At 41.3% G+C, this 20,280-nt stretch overlaps 1 protein-coding gene across 2 annotated transcripts in view; it reads right to left on the minus strand.

Annotated features, from left to right (window-relative positions):
- Nucleotides 1–17,013, minus strand: part of LOC149121637 (uncharacterized) — a 30,097-nt gene extending 13,084 nt beyond the window's left edge. The window contains exon 1 of one of the 2 annotated variants that reach the window (XM_089315065.1): nucleotides 16,596–17,013. In XM_089315065.1, the coding sequence (XP_089171191.1) occupies nucleotides 16,596–16,928 (333 nt within the window). In that variant the 5' untranslated portion in view covers nucleotides 16,929–17,013. Of the gene's footprint in view, nucleotides 1–16,591 lie in introns of both variants that reach the window. The other variant, XM_089315066.1, reaches the window with a different exon arrangement.
- Between the last annotated feature and the right edge of the window lie 3,267 nt (nucleotides 17,014–20,280).

The raw sequence follows: 20,280 nt of genomic DNA on the forward strand, positions 1-20,280 counted from the left end.
GCCACCTCAGGGCTGTGCCTGCCCTAAGCCAAACAGAAAAACCTGACTCTGGTGGGGAGAAATAACAGGAGGTTAGGACCTAGTGAATGTGTGGAGCTTATGAACTGAGACTGTGAAAAAAAAAAAAAAACAAAGCTGAGGGTGTGTGAGAGAACTCATGGAGTGCCTGAGACGTGAGTACTCTCGGGAGATGCCACAAACTTGGTAAACTTGGCAACCTTATGAGAGATTGCAGGGAAATGTGAGCTTACACTGAGGACTGCAGAGATCCTTTGGGTGGTCCTTGTGACAGAGCAGACGAATATTATACCCACAGGGGCCAGAGCTCAGACAATGACTGCCTTCAATTACACTCAGCTGTGTGGAATTACTTCCCTTCTGAATTAAAAAAAAGGAGAGAAAGAGAATATCTAGCATGCCTAACCTGGGTGTGTCACCATTAACCCTGAAGAACCAAACAGAGCTCTGTGGACACACCCATCACAAGCCTCTAAGGATCCATCAAAAGCAGACAGTCCACTTAATCTAGAGTCAATGTATAAGAGAAAAACCACCAAAGCAAAAAAAAAATAGAGCTAGAAACCAAAGAATATCTTCACAATGCCAAGCAATGAATGAAGAAACTGAGGAAACAAGAAAAATGAAGACATCATAACACCCGCATTTGAACAAGACACCCCAATTCAAGATGATGAACATGATGAGATAGAAGAAATGCAAGATACAGATTCAAAAAATTTATGAAAACAACATTTAGAAGTTCTCAAAAACAAATTCTTGAACTACAGAAATCCTTAATGGACATTTTCTCTCTCATGAAAATGAAATCTTAAGGAGGAATCAAAATGAAATGAAAAACTAGTAGAACATGAAACTGTGATAGTGATGATGAATCATAATGAAATGAACAATTCAATAGATCAAATGACAAACACATTAGAGAGCCTTAAAAGCAGAATGAGTGAAGCAGAAGAGAAAATTTTAGACTTCAAAGACAGAGCACAAGAAAGTATACAGTCAAACCAAAGAAAAGATGAGGAAATTAGAAATCTAAAATATATTGTTGGGAATCTACAGGATACTATTAAAAAAAAAAAAACATTCACGTTCTAGGAGTTCCTGAAGGCATGGAGAGAGAGAAAGGATTAGAAGGCCTTTTCAGTGAGATACAAGCAGAAAACTTCCAGGGTTTGGAGAACAGAGACATCCTAGCACAGGAAGCTCATAGAATTCCTAGTATATATGACCAGAAGAGATCTCATCACAACATGTTGTAATCAAACTCACCACAGTGAAATACAAAGAAAAGATCCTAAAATGTGCAAGAGAGAAACATCAGGTTACTCTCAGAAGATCTCCAATTAGACTCACAGCAGACTTCTCATCAGAAACCCTACAGGATAGCAGGGAATGGCAAGATATAGCCCAAGTACTAAGAGAGAAAAACTGCCACCCCAGAATATTACATCCTGCAAAGCTCTCATTTGTGAATGAAGGTGAAATAAAGACCTTTCATAGCAAACAGAAATTGAAAGAAATTGTCATCACTCGTCCAGCCCTGCAAAAGATGTTTAAGATGTGTTACACACAGAAACACAGAAAAACAGCCATCAATATGAAAGAAGGTAAAGGAAGAAAACCTCACGGTAAAAGATCGTAGGAAGTTCAAAGCACATATTAGAAAATATCTTTGGCAAATGGCAGGGCAAAGTTACTACTTATCAGTAGTCACATTGAACGTTAATGGCCTCTACTGTCCAGTTAAAAGACAGACTGGCTGAGTGGATTAAGGAATAAAACCCATCTATTTACTGCTTAAAAGAAACACATCTTTCCAACAAAGATGCATGCAGACTGAAAGTGGAAGGTTTGAAAAAGATATTCCATGCTAACAGAAATGAAAAAAGAGCTGGTGTAGCCATTGTAATATCAGATAAAATAAACTTTAACAAAAAACTGTTAAGAGAGACAAAGAGGGGCTTTATAAAATGATAACAGATCAATTCAACAGGAAGATATAACTATTGTACATGTGTATGCACCTTATTACAGGGTACTGGTTTATTTAAAAATTTGTTATGGGACTTAAAGGGAGACTTAGACCCCAATACAATAGTATGGGGGACTTCAATACTCCACTCTCAGAAATAGACAGATAAACTGTACAGAAGATCAAAAAGGAAACAGCAGACTTAATTGATCAGCATAGCCCTGACTGTTAATGAACAACTTAATACATTATCCCTCTTAGTATTTTTTTTGTCTGTTCTACTTAATATGACTGGTTTAATTCTGTAATGATCACACAGTTATTCTTAAGTGTTGAAAATTAACTGAAATGTGATCCCTGTTAAACATAAGAGTGGGAATAGGAGAGGGAAGAGATGTATAATTTGGGACATGCTCAAGCTGACTTGCCCCAATTGGTAGAGTTAGAAACATACCAGGGGATTCCAATTCAATCCCATCATGGTGGCATGTAGCAATGCCATCTCACTATTCCAAGTGATCAATTTCAGTTCACAATTGATCATAATGAAAGGACTAAGAGTCAAAGGGACCACATAAACAAGTCTAGTACCTGCTAACACTAACCGATAGAATAAATAAAGGGGAGAGTGATCCAACATGGGAAGTGAGATACTCAGCAGACTCATAGAATGGCGCATGTCCTAAATAGCACTCTGGCCTCAGAATCAGCCCTAAAGGCATTCGGATCTGGCTGAAAAGCCCATGAGAGTATTTCAGGCATGGAAAGCCAAGACACTCTGGCAAAAAGATCTCTGTGAGTGAGATCCCAGTGGAAAGAACAGGTCTTCAAAGAGGGAGGTACCTTTCTCTGAAGGGAGGAGAGAACCTCCACTTTGACTATGACCTTGTCTAAACAAGATAAGAGTCGCAGAACTCAGAGGGCTTCCATAGCCTTGGAAACTCATGACTGGTGCATAGGGAGATTACTGATGCCATAGACAGGAGTGTCAATTGGTAAAGTCAACAACAGGAGTCACTGTGCACTTACTCCTCATGTAGGATCTCTGTCCTTAATGTGCTGTACATTGAAGCTTAATGCTACAATGAGTACTCAAACAGTATATTTCACTTTGTGTTTCTATGTGGGTGCAAACTGTTGAAATCTTTACTTAATGTATACTAAACTGATCTTCTGTAAAAAAAAAAAAAAGAAATTATCAATTCCCAACTTGACTCTCACTGGGATTAAACATGACAATAGGTCTGATCTGATTTCATCATCATTTAAAAAAAAACTCATCTATGATTTTTCACTTTATGTTTCTGTGTGGGAGCAATCTGTTGAAATCCTTACTTAATGTATACTAAGCTGATCTTCTGTATATTAAGAAAATTGAAAATGAATCTTGATGTGAATGGAAGGGGAGAGGGAGTGGGAAAGGGGAGGGTTGTGGGTGGGAGGGACAGTATGGGGGGGAAGCCATTGTAATCCATAAGTCGTACTTTGGAAATTTATATTCATTAAATAAAATTAAAAAAAAATACTCCACTCTCAGAAATAGACAGATAAACTGTACAGAAGATCAAAAAGGAAACAGCATATTTAATTGGCACTATAGCCCAAATGGATCTAACAGATATCTACAGAACTTTCCATCCTACAGTTCCAGAATATACATTTTTCTCAGCAGTGCATGGAACGTACTCTAGGACTGACCACATCCTAGGCCATAAAGCAAGTCTCAGCAAATTCAAAAGAATTAGAATCATACCATGCAGCTTCTCAGACCATAGAGGAATGAAGTTGGAAATTAGCAACTCAGGAATCCCTAGAGCATATGCAAACACATGGAGACTGAACAACATGCTGCTGAATGAACAATGGGTCATAGAAGAAATCAAAAGAGAAATCAAAAACTTTCTGGAAGTAAATGAGGATAACAACACAACATACCAAAACTTATGGGATACAGCAAAAGCAGTGTTAAGAGGAAAGTTTATAGCAATAGGTGCCTACATCAGGAAATTTGAAAGGCACCAAATAAATGAGCTTTCAATGCATCTCCAGGATCTAGAAAAACTGAAGCAAACCAGACCCAAAACTAGTACGAGAAGAGAAATTATTAAAATCAGAGAAGAAATGAATAGCATTGAATCTAAACAACAAAAATTACAAAAAAATCAGCCAAATGATGAGGAGCTGGTTTTTTGAAAAAATAAACAAAATTGACACCTCGTTGAACCAACTAACTAAAAATGAAGGGAAAAGACCCAAATCAATAAAATCAGAAATGAAAAGGGAAACGTAACAACAGATACCACAGAAATAAAAAGAATCATCAGAAATTACTACAAGGACTTGTATGCCAGCAAACAGGGAAACCTATCAGAAATGGATAGATTCCTGGACACATGCACCCTACCTAAATTGAACCAGAAAGACGTAGAAAACCTAAACAGACCCATAACTGAGACAGAAATTGAAATAAAGGCCCTCCCAACAAAGAAAAACCCAGGACCAGATGGATTCACTGCTGAATTCTACCAGACATTTAAAGAAGAACTGACTGCAATTCTTCTCAAACTATTCAGAACAATAGAAAAAGAGGGAATCCTCCCAAATTCTTTCTATGAAGCCAGCATCACCTTAATTCCTAAGCCGGAAAAAGATGCAGCACTGAAAGACAATTACAGACCAATATCCCTGATCAACATACACAAAAATCCTCAATAAAATTCTGGCCAATAGAATGCAACAACACATCAGAAAGATCATCCACCCACACCAGGTGGGATTCAACCCTGGTATGCAGGGATGATTCAGTGTTCACAAATCAATCAGTGTGATACACCACATTAACAGATTGCCGAAGAAAAACCATACGATTATCTCAAAAGATGCAGAGTAAGCATTCGATAAAAACAATACCCTTTCATGATGAAAACTCTAAGCAAACTGGTTATATGAGGAAAATTCCTCAATACAATCAAAGCAATTTATGAAAAACCCATGGCCAGCATCCTATTGAATGGGGAAAAGTTGAAAGCATTTCCACTGAGATCTGGCACCAGACAGGGATGCCCACTCTCACCACTGCTATTCAATATAGTTTGAAAGTTTTAGCCAGAGACATTAGGCAAGAAAAAGTAATTAAATGGATACAAATTGGGAAGGAAGAAGTCAAACTATCCCTCTTTGCAGATGATATGGTTCTTTATTAAGGGCATCCAAAGAACTCTACTGAGAGACTATTGGAACTCATAGAAGAGTTTGGCAAAGTAGCAGGGTATAAAATCAATGCACAAAAATCAACAGCCTTTGTATACACAGGCAATGTCACGCCTGAGTAAGAACTTCTAAGATCAATCCCATTCAAAATAGCCACAAAAACAATCAAATACCTTGGAATAAACTTAACCAAGGACATTAAAGATCTCTACGATGAGAATTACAAAACCTTAAAGAAAGGAATAGAAGAGGATGCCAAAAAATGGAAAAATCTTCCATGCTCATGGATTGGAAGAATCAATATCATCAAAATGTCCATACTTCCGAAAGCAATTTATAGATTCAATGCAATACCAATCAAAATACTGAAGACATTCTTCTCAGATTTGGAAAAAAATATGCTGAAATTCAAATGGAGACACAGGAGACCTCGAATAGCTAAAGCAATCTTGTACAACAAAAACAAAGCCGGAGGCATTACAATACCAGATTTCAGGACCTGTCTTAATTATTACAAAAGTGGAAAATGTGTTTTGCTCAAAGCTTTTCCAACAGCTCCTCAGTCTAGTTTGCCTTCACTTTGAAAAGATACTTTTTCTAGGGTATACATGAGCATTTCATTGACTTTGCCATCAAACATAATTTTTGCAAAGAATTTAACTGTACCCAGCTTTTATCAGGAGAGCAAGAAGTCATCACATTGATGACTTCCTCCCTGAATGAGACTATTTGACCTGCCTTTGAAGAACATACAATGCTAATGCCTTTTAGTCCTTCCTGGGTTTTGGTGCAATGCATGCCTCCTTTAAAAAATTATTTGTCATGGATGCTACAAATCAGCCCAGCTTATATGGCCCCCCTTCCAATGAAAAGTCCTAAAATTAGTCAAATTGAATTCTGTAGGCACTCTCATTAGTGCTCTCAGTGACTTCTTCACTTGTGGAGCTCATATGCCTTCTAAATTCTTTGGATCAGTTATGATATCCATTACTTCTCAAGGGCTGTGATGCAAGGAATAGCCTCTCTTGGAACCTTGCTATGTGCCAGTTAAATTAAATTTTGGCTATTAACAGTGCTATACTGGAAAAACAGTCACCTACACACCTTGAGCCTGTGATTCTCCAAACCTTGTTGTCTAGTAGGACTTTGGCCATGGATATAGAACAGTAAAACATGAGAATGGCTACTATGGCCTCCTTAATATGTGATGGACCCAAACTTGACATACTCCATTTGGCAAAGGGGATGGCTTCCAATGTCTACTGTCTACATCCAGATGCCAGGGTACTGCAGGAGGTCACTATTCTAACAATAAAATAGAAAAACCATTTAAGTTCAGCTGGACACCATTCTGCTGACTGTTGATCTCATTACTGTTAATCTCAATGCCTTCACTGGTGACAATCCAGAGACCCAAAGTAGTCACAGCCATTATCTGCTAACAAAAGCTTAAACCAAGAGTTATGGATTAATATCTATTATAACACAATTTCTCAGAACCCATCTAGTCCATGTGTTGAGAGTTGGAAGCTGTTATAGTTGGCCCATCCACAAATAGGATGTTAATTGTGCCAGATGGGTTCTATATCCTTGTACTGCAAGGAAGATGTCATAGATATTGATGATCCAAACTTATCCAGCTCCCTGCTAATGTGTCTGGGAAAGCAGCAAAGGCTTGCCCAGATGCTTGGGCCCCTGAACCCATGTGATATCTGGAAGAAGCTCCTATCTTACGAGATCAGCCTGGTCTAGCCCCAGTCATTGTAGCCATTCTGGAGGAGAACAAAGCAGAGAGATCAGTGTCTCCCTTTCTCACTCTAACACTACCTTTCAAATATATAAATAAATCTTTTAAAATGTAATCATTTCAATAGATTCCTCAGTGCTCAGTCATGATGACTTTTACTGTCTTCAGGACATTTTCATTTCTTTTTTTATTTATTTTATTTTTTAACTTTTATATAATGAATATAAATTTCCAAAGGATTACAATGGCTTCCCCCCATATCTTCCCTCCCACCCACAACCCTCCCATCCCCCACTCTGTCTCCCCTTCCATTCACATCAAGATTCTTTTTTGATTCTCTTTATATACAGATCAGTTTAGCATATATTAAGTAAAGATTTCAACCGTTTGCACCCACATAGAAACACAAAGTGAAAAATACTGTTTGCGTACTAGTTATAGCATTAAATCTCAATGTACAGCACACTAAGGACAGAGATCCTACATGAGGAGTAAGTGCACAGTGACTCCTGTTGTTGACTTAACAATTTGACACTCTTGTTTATGGCATCAGTAATCACCCTAGGCTCTAGTCATGAGTTGCCAAGGCTATGGAAGCCTTTTGAGTTCACTGACTCTGATCATATTTAGACAAGATCATAGTCAAAGTGGAAGTTCTCTCCTCCCTTCAGAGAAAAGCACCTCCTTCTTTGATGACTTGTTCTTTCAAATGGGATCTCACTCGTGGAGATCTTTCATTTTTTTTTTTACAGAGTGTCTTGGCTTTCCATGCCTGAAATACTCTCACAGGCTTTTCAGCCATATCTGAATGCCTTAAGGGCTGATTCTGAGGCCAGAGTGCTGTTTAGGGCATCCGCCATTCTATGAGTCTGCTGTGTATCCCACTTCCCATGTTGGAATATTCTCACCTTTTTAATTCTATCAACTAGTACAGACCTTTGACTCTTAATCCTATCATTAGTCATAAAAATTCTGCTCTAAGCAAGACACACATAAAGCCAAGCTCATCCCTTTCTCAACAAAAATTTAATGGTAACTGCATATTTAGGAGTGTACTATTGCATTTAATTACAGTACTTTTCTATATCTTATTTTTTCACATTTTATTTATTTGAGAGGTCAAATTATAGACAGTGAGAGGAAGAGACAGAGATAAAAGTCTTCCATCTGCTGGTTCACTCCCCAAATGGCTCTCACAGATGGAGCTGCACTGGTCTGAAACCAGGAGCCAGGAGCTTCTTCTCTGTCCCCCCTTGGGTAAAGGGGCCTAAGTACTTGAGCCATCTTCTACTATTTTCCCAGTCCATAGCTGAGAGCTTGATCAGAAGAGGAGCAGCTGGGGCTAGAACTGGTGCCCATATGGGGTGCCAGTGCCACAGTACCATCCCCTCTACATCTTATAAACACATTGTATCTGTAAGAAGAAAACTGAAAAGTGAGTCAAGTATATCACAAATTATGTTAGAAATTATCTCTAATTTAAAAAAAGGAAAACCCTAAAATAGAAATGGTTCATTTTGGCAATCTGCACAAATAACCTGTGTCCTATTACTTTATTCTTTGGAGTACTTTTCCAGATTTGTTCTGGCCTTCCTGCCTTCCCTTGTTCCTCATACCCTTTCAATATCACTGCCTCTCTGTCCCTGCAGTTCTCTCCCTTTCAAACCAGTCTTGTAGACTGTCAATCATTATTTCAAAATGTTTTGTAGGAAGGGCCTGAATGGCCTTCTAATATCCCTTAAATATATATTTCCATAAAACAGGCAATAGAGGGGCTGGTACTGTGTCCTGGCAGGAAAAGCTGCTGCCTGCATTGCTGGCATCCCTTATGGGTGCTGCTTTGAGTCTCGGCTGCTCCATTTCTAATCCAGCTCTCTTCTAAGGTCTGGGGAAGCAGTAGAAGATGACCCAAGTCCGTGGGCCCCTGAACCCATGTGGGATAACTGGAAGAGGCTCCCAGCTCTTGGCTTCAGTTTGGGGTCGCTCCAGCATTGCAGCCATCTGGGGAGTAAACCAGAAGATGGAAGACGTTTCTCCCTCTCTCTCTGCCTCTGCATCTCTCTAACTCAAAGAAAACAAAATGAAATAAATAATAATAATAATAATAAATAAAAATAATTTTAAAAGCAGACAGTAGAGCATAGTGGGAAAGCCATTGCCTGTGATGCTGCTGTTCCATATTGTGCATGAGTTCTTGTCCCAGTTGCTCTATTTCTGATCCAGCTCCTTCATGTGCCTAGGAAAACCGCAAAGGATGGTGCTTGTGCTCCTACTCCCACATGGGAAATGTGGAAGAAGATACTGGCTCCTGACTTTAATCCAGCTCCAACCCCAGCTGTTGTGGCCATTAGGGGTGTGAAATAGTGGATAAATGATTTACATCTCTCTCTCTCTCTAGCTCTCTCTCTCTCTCTAACTCTGCCTTTCAAATAAATAAATATTTTTAATTTTTTAAAAAAATTAACAAATGGCCCTAAATATTCTGACTCATCTTGACATGTAACAGGAGCCAAGAAAGTTGCTGCTGACTTTATATAGTGTCTCCTCAATCCATTCTATAAGAAAAAAATATTTATTTCTTTAGCTATCCAAACATTCAAATCCAAAAGAAATAATACTACCCAGTACAGCTCTGTTTAAGGCTGCTCCTGCACTGAGGAAAAGTAAAGGAGCAAGGGGCCCAAACCCTGTGTGGCAGGGTGACAGTCCCCTCCCCACTTTGCATCTGAGTTTCTGATTAGAGAGGGAGACAAAGGCAACTCCAGATACTGCAGTGGTACACAAACAGCCTCAATCACAGACACGCCTTGTGTGTGTGCAACAGAAGGAGAGCACAGAGCACTATGTAAGGGAGGAATACATTGAACACAAAAGGAAAAGGTGTGAATGGACATAGCTAAGAATTTCCCCACTCTGCTAATCACGATCTCAAAGATGTCCAGGCCAGAATTCCATTTCACTTTGGAAAACCCACTCCATAAATTTTTCTCCACCTAGGTGTATTCTTCTGTGAGGAATCTGTCTTCCTGTGAGAGATGGCACCACCACAAACTGAAAACAAGTCAAAAAGCAGAGTTATGGCTTTAATTCTCAGAGGTGAATGGACAGCCACATCTATGAATTCTGCCTTAAAAAATAAGCTTCCTTCTGCTCTAGAAATCTGATACAGATTTGGGCTAAAATGAGAAACACAGAGACCAGTTGAGTCTGTTAGGTGAGAAGGAAGGAAGCTTGATTTCCAGTTGTTACTTTGTAGCATGTTAGTTTTGAGAGGATTTCATATTCCACTTCTATTTGAAGAGATGGAAAGGTAGAATCAGTGCCAGCCTAACACATGGCAGCTTTAGCCACTGATGACATCACAGCTTGCTACCCAAAAGGGACAGCCAAAATAAACTCAACAAATGAGAACCAAAATAAAACAGAACAGTCTAACATAATACCAACATTTGTTCAGCAGGTATTACCAAGATCTTGACACACAAGTCATCGGAAGGATAAAGGGTGGGGCTGGCTTTGTGGCACAGTGGATTAAGCCACCACCAAATCAAATGCTGGGATCCAATATGTGTGTCCACCCTTTAAAAAAGATTGATTTATTTGAATGTCAAAGTTTTGGGGGCTGGTGCTGTGGCACAGCTGGTTGAGGCCCTGGCCGGCATCCCATATGGTCACCGGTTGGGTCTTGGCTGCTCCACTTCCAATCCAGCTGCCTGCTAATGTGCTTGGGAAAGTGGCACAGCATGGCCCAAGTCCTTGGCCCCCTATATCCACATGGGAGATCCAGAAGAAGCTACTGGCTCCTGGCTTCAGATTAACCTAGATCTGGCCACTGCGGCCATTTGGGGAGTGAACCAGCAGACTGAAGACCTCTCTATCTGTCTCTATCTCTATCGGTAACTCTGTCAAATAAATAAAATCAGTCTTAAAAATGTCAGAGTTATGGAGAGGAGGGAGAGTCAGATGGGATGGCATTGTGGATTAGCAGGTAAAGCTGCTGCCTGCAATGCTGGCATCCCATATAGGCACCAGTTCATGTCCTGGCTGCTCCACTTCTCTGCTAGTGGCCCTGGAAAAGTAGAAGATGGTCCAATACCTGGGTTCTTGACACCCAAGTGGGAGACCTGAATGAAGCTCTTGGCACCTGGCTTGGGCCTGGCCCAGTTCTGGCCATTGCAGCCATCTAGTTAGTAGACCAGCAGATGGAAAATCTCTTTCTCATTCTCTCCCTTTCTCTATCTTTGCCTTGCAAATAAATGCTAAAAGAGAGAGAGATCTTCCATCTTAGATGGCTGCCATGGCCAGGGCTGAACCACACAGAAACCAGGAGCCAGGCACTTCATCTGGGTCTCTCACATGGGTTACAATGGCCCAAACACTTAAGTCATCCTTTGCTGCTTTTCTCAGGCCATCAGAAGGGAGCTAGGTTAGAAGTGGAGCAACTGGGACATGAACTGCTGCTCATCTGGGAAGCTGGCATTGCAGATGGTGGCTTTCCCCATTGTGCCATAATGTCAGCCTCACGAGTGCCAGTTTGAGTCACAGCTGTTCCACTTCTGGTCCAGCTCCCTGCTAATGCAACTGGGGAAGCAGAAACAGATGGCACAAGTACTTGGGTCCTTGCACCAACGTGCAACACTTGGTTGGACTTCCAGGCTGGGCCAGCATTATTCATTTCAGTCTCTTGAATGAACCAGCAGATGCAAGATCCCCATCCTTCTGTCTCTGCCTCTTTCTCTGTAATTCTGCCTTTAAACTAAAATTTTTAAATCTTAATAAAATAAAGGGAAAGGGTGAAAGAGTAGCCATAGTAAAGTAATAGAGCAAAGCTACAGTTGTGCTGTCCCTCAGCAGCCTTCTGCCTTAAGTGGGAAGTCTCCAGCTTACAGACACTGACATAAAAGACACATTCACAAGACATTTCAAAACAACAGATGAGAGGTTTACAAAGCATATTTGTTTTATGGTAACTTTCATTCAATAGGTACACTGGGTTTAGATATAAGCCTTTTGTGCAGCCAAGTTAACCCAGGGTCTAAATCAAAGAGATATACTGAGGAAGATGTGCTGCCAGGGGAGAGAGCTGCATTGTCTCATTGCTCTTGTAGCATCATAAAGAGAATGAAAAGAGCTACTCATGTGCATGGTTATAAGGAGGACAGAAGCACAAACATTTCAGAAGGGGGGAGCAAATTTCAAATATAGTTATTTTAAGAAAATGAAATGAAGTGAATTTCAGAATATAGTGTGGAGTAGAAAAACACCATCAGTTCATCAATTCTCACAGGGATCCAGGAAAACTGCCCTGCCTATCCATAGACCAAATGTTTCAAAACCCATTTTCTGATTAAATTCAGAAGATTACAGGAATCAGCACTCTGGGTGTTCAAATGCCAAATTAAGTTTTAGTTTCCACTATGGGCAGATGTAGCCCAATCACTCAGAACATGAGAAAAACTTTTCCATATGAAGGAACATGAAATATTCAGGCACACAGAATAACTGTGCTTAGTGCTCCAAGTGAACCCCAGGATAAGCACCCAGAAAACCTGTTAGGTCTTGGGTCCAGTGCAGTGGTGTAGCATGTAAAATTTTATTTGTTTATTTAAAAGGCAGAATTACAGAGAGGCAGAGGCACAGAGAGTGGTCTTCCATGCACTGATTCATTCTGAAAATGGCTGCAATAGCCAGAGCTGGATCTATCTGAAGCCAGGAGCCAGAATCTTCTGTCAGATATCCCATGCAGGTGCAGAACCCAAGAACTTGAGCCATCTTCCACCGCTTTCCCAGGCCACAGCAGAAAGCTGGATCTCAAAAAAGCACCCATATGGGATGCCAGCACTATAGGTGGCAGCCTCACCTGCCATGCCACAGTGCCAGTCCTCAAAATAAACCTATTTTAAAAAGCATTTTAAATGAGGGATGGGAGAGAGTTTGTTTCTCCAAAGCAAGGATAACAAGATAATACCACACAGAAGAAGCTCCTGGCTCCTGGCTTTGGATCGGAACAGCTCCGACCACTGAAGCCAATTGGGGAGTGAACCAGCAGATGGAAATCTTCTCTCTCTCTACCTCTCCTTCTCTCTGTGTGTAACTCTGACTTTCAAGTAAAATAAATAAATCTTTAAAAAATAACTACTAGTACTCATTAATTTCAAAAATATAGAAATTTAATGAAACTCAAAATATAACCAAAATAATATACTACGAATTATAATCTGAGTCATGTTAGAAAAAAATTAACCCCTCCCACACTTTGAAAAAATGCACATGGGGCTGGTGTTGTAGGTTAAGCAGACCCTGGCAGTGCCAGCACCACACATGAGCACTGGTTCAAGACCTGGCTGCTCCATTTCCAATATAGCTCCCTACTAATTGACCTAGGAAAGCAGAGGGTGATGGCCCAAGTGTTTGGGCCCCTGAAATCAAGTGTGAGAACCAGAAGAAGCTCCTAGCTCCTGGGTTCACCTGGCCCAGCCCAAGTCATTGTGGCCATCTGAGGAGTGAACCAACAGATGGAAGACCTCTCTTTCAATCTCTCTGTAAATTTGCCTTTCAAGTAAATAAAATGAATCTAAAAAATACACTGTATACAATGTATATTTTGGTTATTCCCTCATACAAAGAAAGCTCAGATAAACTGTAGATGAATTCTCCTGGCTTGATGCAATTCAGAGGATGATTGCCTTCTGCCACCCTGTGGTAGACATCAATGAAAGTTATTAATGGGAAGATGAATGGGCCAGTGCCATAGCTACCTAGGCAAATCCTCCACCTGCAGCACTGGTACTCTGGGTTCTAATCCCAGTTGGGGCACCAGTCCTGTCCTAGTTGCTCCTCTTCCAGTCCAGCTCTCTGCTGTGGCCCAGGAAGGCAATGGAGGATGGCACAAGTGCTTGGGCCCTGCCCCCACATGGGAGACCAGGAGGAAGCACCTGGCTCCTGGCTTCAGATCAGTGCAGCACTCCGGCTGTGGTGACCATTTGAGGGGTGAACCAATGGAAGGAAGACCTTTCTGTCTCTCTCTGTCTAGCTCTGCCTGTCAGAAAAAAAATGGGAAGATGAATGGATACCATCAGACTGCTTCCTCACATGGCACATTTTCTTAAAGACATCACTGCTACATTAACAGATTATGTCTCTCATGTGAAACATATCTCTCCTAAAAATTTGAAAGAACTTGCCAGAAACTTAGAGCAGAGCAGGGAATGATGTGCTAAGAACAGTCAGTTAGCCTGAGTACTCCAGGAGTCCTGTTCTTGGCTTTTTTTTAAGTTTGTATTAATGTACACACAACATAGTTGCTGAGAAAGTGTCTTACAGTTGTTTCCTGGGTGTGAAGCAACTCTTTTCAGCAGAAACACACAACTGCTTGTCCACTCACAAGCACTGTGATAGGGAGTACATGGGGGAAAAGGTCAAAACACACTGGGTTTGACAGGAAGAATGCTGTTACCCTAACAACCTCTATCCAGGATTCCCTTTCTATTTTTACTTCCTGTTTTTACTATGGTAAATGAGTTGCACAGGTTATTAATCTTGTGACAACAGGACCCTAACAGAATCTATGAATCACTCAGTTAATCAAGTGAAAACTTCATTATACTGAAAGTCTATAGCAATAGTTTTTAGGGCCACATCTCTGTTTTTGTAAAGATGATTTATTTATTTGAGAGGTAGAATTACAGATAGTGAGACAGATAGACAGAGAGAAAGGTCTTCCTTCTGCTAGTTCACTCCCCAGTTGGCTAAAATGGCCAGAAGAACTGCACTGATCTAAAGCCAGGAGCCAGGAGCTTCTTCTGGGTCTCCCGCATGGGTGCAGAGGCCAAAGCCCTTGGGCCTTCTTATACTGCCTTCCCAGGCCACAGCAGAGAGCTGGATCAGAGGAGGAGCAGCTGGTACTTGACCAGTGCCCACCCATATAGGATGCTGGTACCACAGGCAGAGGATTAACCTGCTGAATCACAGTGCCAGCCCAAAGCCACATCTTTTACTGTACTGTGTGTGCATCTCTGTGGGGGGAAGGGGCATATTTTCTCTTTTCTTCCTTACTCTTCCTCATGTTAACACCTTGTACAAAGGCTAACACAGACCACAGTCATTATGAAAATCTATCACTAATATCCTCCCATGTTGAAAATGTCATGGGGTTAAACACAGAACCCAGAATAAGAAAAGTAATTGGAAGCTGGGGTTCTGGCTGAGCGGGTAAAACCATAAGGGTGCTGGTTCGAGACCTGGCTGCTCCACTTCTGATCCAGCTCTCTGCTATGGCCTGGGAAAACAGTGGAAGATGACCCAAGTGCTTGGTCCCCTGCATCTGTGTAGGAGACCTGGAAGAAGTTCCTGGCTCCTGACTTCAGATCCATGCAGGTATGGCCATTGTGAACATCTGGGGAGTGAACCAGCAGATGGGAGACCTCTCTCTCTCTCTCTCTGTGCCTTTGCCTCTCTGTAACTCTGCCTTTCAAATAAATAAATATTTTCCTTTTAAAAAGTAATTGGCCCTCTTAATTAAAACTGTATGGACTGTAAGATAACCAGCTTGGTGGAGCATTGAGTGACTGTAAAGAACCAGAAGAGAAAAATTGCACTTTTCTGTATTTATGTTTTCATAGCTCTCCACTTTATGAATATCCATATTAAAGTAGCTCATTATTAACACACACGGTAGACTTGCATTAATTTCAGTTCACGCCAGTGCCGCGGCTCAATAGGCTAATCCTCCACCTAGCGGCACCAGCACACCGGGTTCTAGTCCCAGTCGGGGTGCACTGGCCTCAGCATGCCCACCGCGGCGGCCATTGGAGGGTGAACCAATGGCAAAGGAAGAACTTTCTCTCTGTCTCTCTATCTCTCTCTCTCTCTCACTGTCCATTCTGCCTGAAAAAAAAAATCAGCTCACTTCTCACTTTGCAAAGAGATTAGCAGCAGGTAATAATAGTTGACATCCCTAATAACATAAGAAAGAAGGGGTGAAGACAGAAATTGAATAGCAGGAAAATAAATCAGCTGTGTTTCCATGGCCTCAAGCTCCAGATTGAAAAAGGGTCTGTTAATTAAACACAGAGGAGAGATCAATGCACAAAGCTACTGCACAAGCTTCATGTTGCTGCTGGGATATACATCCAAACACAAGGTGCCCCAGCTGTCAGATGTGTCCACGGGGTCCAGCATGGGGGCCATGAGCCAGATCCTACTCTGATCTCCTATCTCCACTTCTCTGCTGCCTCAGGCTCCCAGCTGAAGGCCACCGAGCCCACCCAGCTGGAACTACCATGGGATATAACAGGAGGCCCAGCCAGAAAACATTCTTTGACCCACCCAAAGTGAGAACTGGGCTTATTTAAATATAGAGAATGGGACTCCTTCCTTCGCCTTGCTCTCAACTGCCCTGCTTGTGCCGTTACTCGTCCTGTGTACTTTAAGAATTTGAGTGAGGCAGCCCATGGAACTGGCCGAGCATTGGGAGACTGGGAAGCGGCGGTGGGAGACACAACACCTGGGCCCCAGCCTTGACTCTGCTGGAGAAGCTCCCAGAATCACTGAGAAGCTAGTGATCAATGTCTGGGAGCCGACATCCACCATCACACCCACCCCTCTCCCACACATGCATAGATGCCCCTTCCTATTCTCCATACTTGCCGTGGAAAATCTTAGGAGCACGTCCCCTTTCTTCAGGACACCTGGAGGGCAAAGTGGAGAGTGTGGGACAGGAGAAGTCACTGGAATTTGGGACCCACGGGTGGCAGATGCAGAAGCACAGAAGCAGCGGGTGGTAGGTCTGGGGTGTGTGCTCCCCAAATGCCTGCAATTGCACTTGCAGAGCAAGACGCCCCAGTGAATGTGGGAGAAAGAGCAAAGCAGCCTCTCAGGGAACACTCTGACCAGTAAATGAACTTCATCTGTTCCCAACCCTGAGCCACAGGGAAAGGCACGCGCATGCGCACGTTCTCCCACATTCACGCGCACAGGCATTCAGAGAGGAAAACGTTAGAGCACCGGGTGACTCTGGGAAATGGAGTCCAGGCCAGGGCATTCCTAGATAGACTTACTGGCCCTCTCCTAGGGCTTCAGTGTGGGGTGGGTGGAGACAGGCTGGGAACCAGAGGGCGTTTGCTTTTGTTTACATCCCTCCTTCCCTTCCTTCCCACCCCAAATCTCAAGGGTCAGGTGCTGTTCTTCCTTTCTTGAACAAAATCTTAAGAACTGACAGCCACTGCTGCTGAGTCCCAAATGCCAGTTCCCTCACACATGCTGTTTCCCTCAGAAAAATCCCCCTGCTGCTTTATTCCTGGGCAGCTTCTCTCAAGTAATAAATGACAATGATTTCAATGTAACTCTTAGCACAGGTGTAGACAGCATAGTTTAACATATAGATTTCAGAATACAATTTTTATTTGTGTCTTGTTGATGTTTGTTGTTCTTTTCAAAGCATTTCACACCACCCTCTAATTCACCAAGTACAAAAAAAAAAAAAAAAAAACAGGAGAGCTGGATACAGGACTAACATTGCCAAGTATCTTCTAGGGGCCAGATTAACAGAGTAAATGCCTTACTTTGTATCATTTATACCTTACGTCAATTCTGGAGACAGTATTATCAATTTACAAAGAGAAAGCCGAGGTGGAAAGAGTTCAGAATTGAATTTGCCCACGGAAATATGGTTAAAAAGTCTAGGTTAAAGGCCAACCAAAGTTAAATATAGGCATTTGGATCTGGCTGAAGAGCCCATGAAATTATTTTAGGCATGGAAAGTCAAGACACTCTCAAAAAAAAAAAAACAAAACTAAATGAAAGATCTCTGTGAGTGAGATCCCAGTGGAAAGAATGGGCCATCAAAGAAGGGTACTTTTCTCTGAAGGGAGGAGAGAACTTCCACTTTGACTATGACCTTGTCTAAATAAGATTGAAGTCAACAAACTCAAAAGGCTTCCATAGCCTTGGCAACTCATGACTAGAGCCTAGGGAGATTTCTGATGCCATAAACAAGAGTGTCAATTTGTTAAGTCAACAACAGGAGTCGCTGTGCACTTACTCCTCATGTAGGATCTCTATCCTTAATGTGTTGTACAAGGTGAATTAATGCTATAACTAGTACTCAAACAGTATTTTTCACTTTGTGTTTCGGTGTGGGTGCAAACTGTTGAAATCTTTACTTAATATATACTAAGTTAATCTTCTGTATATAAAGATAATTGAAAATGAATTTTGATGCGAATGGAATGGGAGAGGGAGTGGGAGATGGGAGGGTTGCGGGTGAGAGGAAAGTTATTGGGGGGGACTATTAACACCCAAAAAGTGTACTTTGGAAAATTATATTTATTAAATAAAATTTAAAAAAAGAAATATTTTGGGACCAGCACTGTGGCATAGTGGGCTAAGCCTCTGCCTTCAACACTGACATTCTACATGGGTGCAGGTTCAAGTCCCTGCTGCTCCACTTCCAATCCAGCTTTCTGGTCTAGCCTGGGAAAGCAGTAGAAGATGGCCCAAATGCTTGGGACCCTGCATCCACACTGGAGACCCAGAGCTTCCTGGCTCCTGACTTTGAATCAGCTTAACTATGGCCATTGCAGCCATTTGGGGGAGTGAACCAGTGGATGGAAGACTTCTCTCTCTCTCTCTACCTCTGCCTCTCTGTAACTCTGCCTTTCAAATAAAAAAATAAATCTTTAAAAGGAAATATTTCTTTTAATTTGGGGCTCAGTTTCTAAACCCCAGATTTCTCATCTCTAAAATAAAAAGTGAAGGAGAGGAAGAGTATCTACAATGCTAATCTTCACTGTAGAGAAACACATAGGATTATAGCTTATCTAAAAAGGAAAGGAGATTCAAGTTGCTATTGCTGTATGGTTAATTTTCTCATGTTTTACATCAAGATAGCATATAAATATTATGCATTCTTAGGTATATCTGTGGTGTCTGATTTTTAAGATTTAAGTAGGAATGTAAATGGAAGCAGGATGACATGGAGTGCTGTTTGTGATTACTTCTGGCAATTATAATTCATGGGATTAGAATTGCTCGATTAGGAATGCTTAAATGTATCCATTCATTTCACACTAATGTTTATCATGTCAGGCAATATTATTTGTGTAGACTGCTTTTTCTTGCCAGATTGAAAATTCAGGAGGGCAAGAAACATGTTTGCTTTGACATTAAAACTCAGCATCTTGATAGAGTCATTCTTTTAGTTGAATGAATAAATGAGGCTATAAAAATTAAACAAATACAATTTCTGATCCCAAGAACTACCTAGTTGAAGAGACAATGAAATAGATATCTATTTGATAACTGCCACAATTAGATGACTGTATAATTTGTTGATCAGAGATAAATTTGATCATAAAAGAGACATATTAATAATGACACAGGGTTGAAATGTATAAACAGAAACCATCCATGGCCAAGCAGGTTAAATGTTCACCCTAGCTTTGTAAGGCATTCCATTCATTATTTAGTAAGCATTTACTGAGCATTCTTTTGTGTGGTGTGTTGAAAGAACTACCAGCCACATGATTTCCCTAGTTATTGGAGTAAGAGAACCTGAGCAATCAGAAAAAGGTTTGGATGAACTAAGAGGATTTACACAAAGGTAAGAAAAACAAAAAGCAGAGAGGTCAATTAAAAAGTATATCAAAGGTAATTTAGTAGGATCTAAACCAAGGTATGGTGGTAGTGGGAATGAAGAAGAAGCAACAGATTACAGGGAGATCTAAAATGCAGAAACAACAGGATTTCAATGGTAGATGAAGGCAAGAGGGAACTCATGTGTAAGTCTTCATTTAGATTTTATTATTTAATAGGCAAGGAGTTCTCAGTACATTAATGTTCATCAGTAATAAAAGGCTACCTCCAACCGACTTATAAACTGCCCCTAAATCCATGACACAGTCTCATGGGTAGCTACAATCTATAAGCCTTATGTTGATCATCATGCCAAATATTTTTAACTGCTACAATATACAATGGTCCTTCTTGTGATGCAGTAACTTAGAAACTAGAAGACATAACCAGGGTCTATAAGAACAATCTAAATAAAAAAGTTAAATTCAGGGGCTGGCACTGTGGCACAGCAAGTTAACACCCTGGCCTAAAGTGCTGGCATCCCATACAGGCACCTGTTTGAGACCTGGATGCTCCACTTTTTTTTTAACAGACACAGTGGACAGTGAGATAGAGAGAGACAGAGAGAAAGGTCTTCCTTTACCATTGGTTCACCCTCTAATGGCCACTGCAGCTGGTGCACTGTGGCCAGCGCATCGCACTGATCCGAAGCCAGGAGCCAGGTGCTTCTCCTGGTCTCCCATGTGGCTGCAGGGCCCAA

Source organism: Oryctolagus cuniculus, chromosome 16 (genome assembly GCF_051225735.1).
Source record: "Oryctolagus cuniculus isolate XC-2025 breed Fujian yellow rabbit chromosome 16, ASM5122573v1, whole genome shotgun sequence".
NCBI classification, from domain to species: domain Eukaryota; kingdom Metazoa; phylum Chordata; class Mammalia; order Lagomorpha; family Leporidae; genus Oryctolagus; species Oryctolagus cuniculus.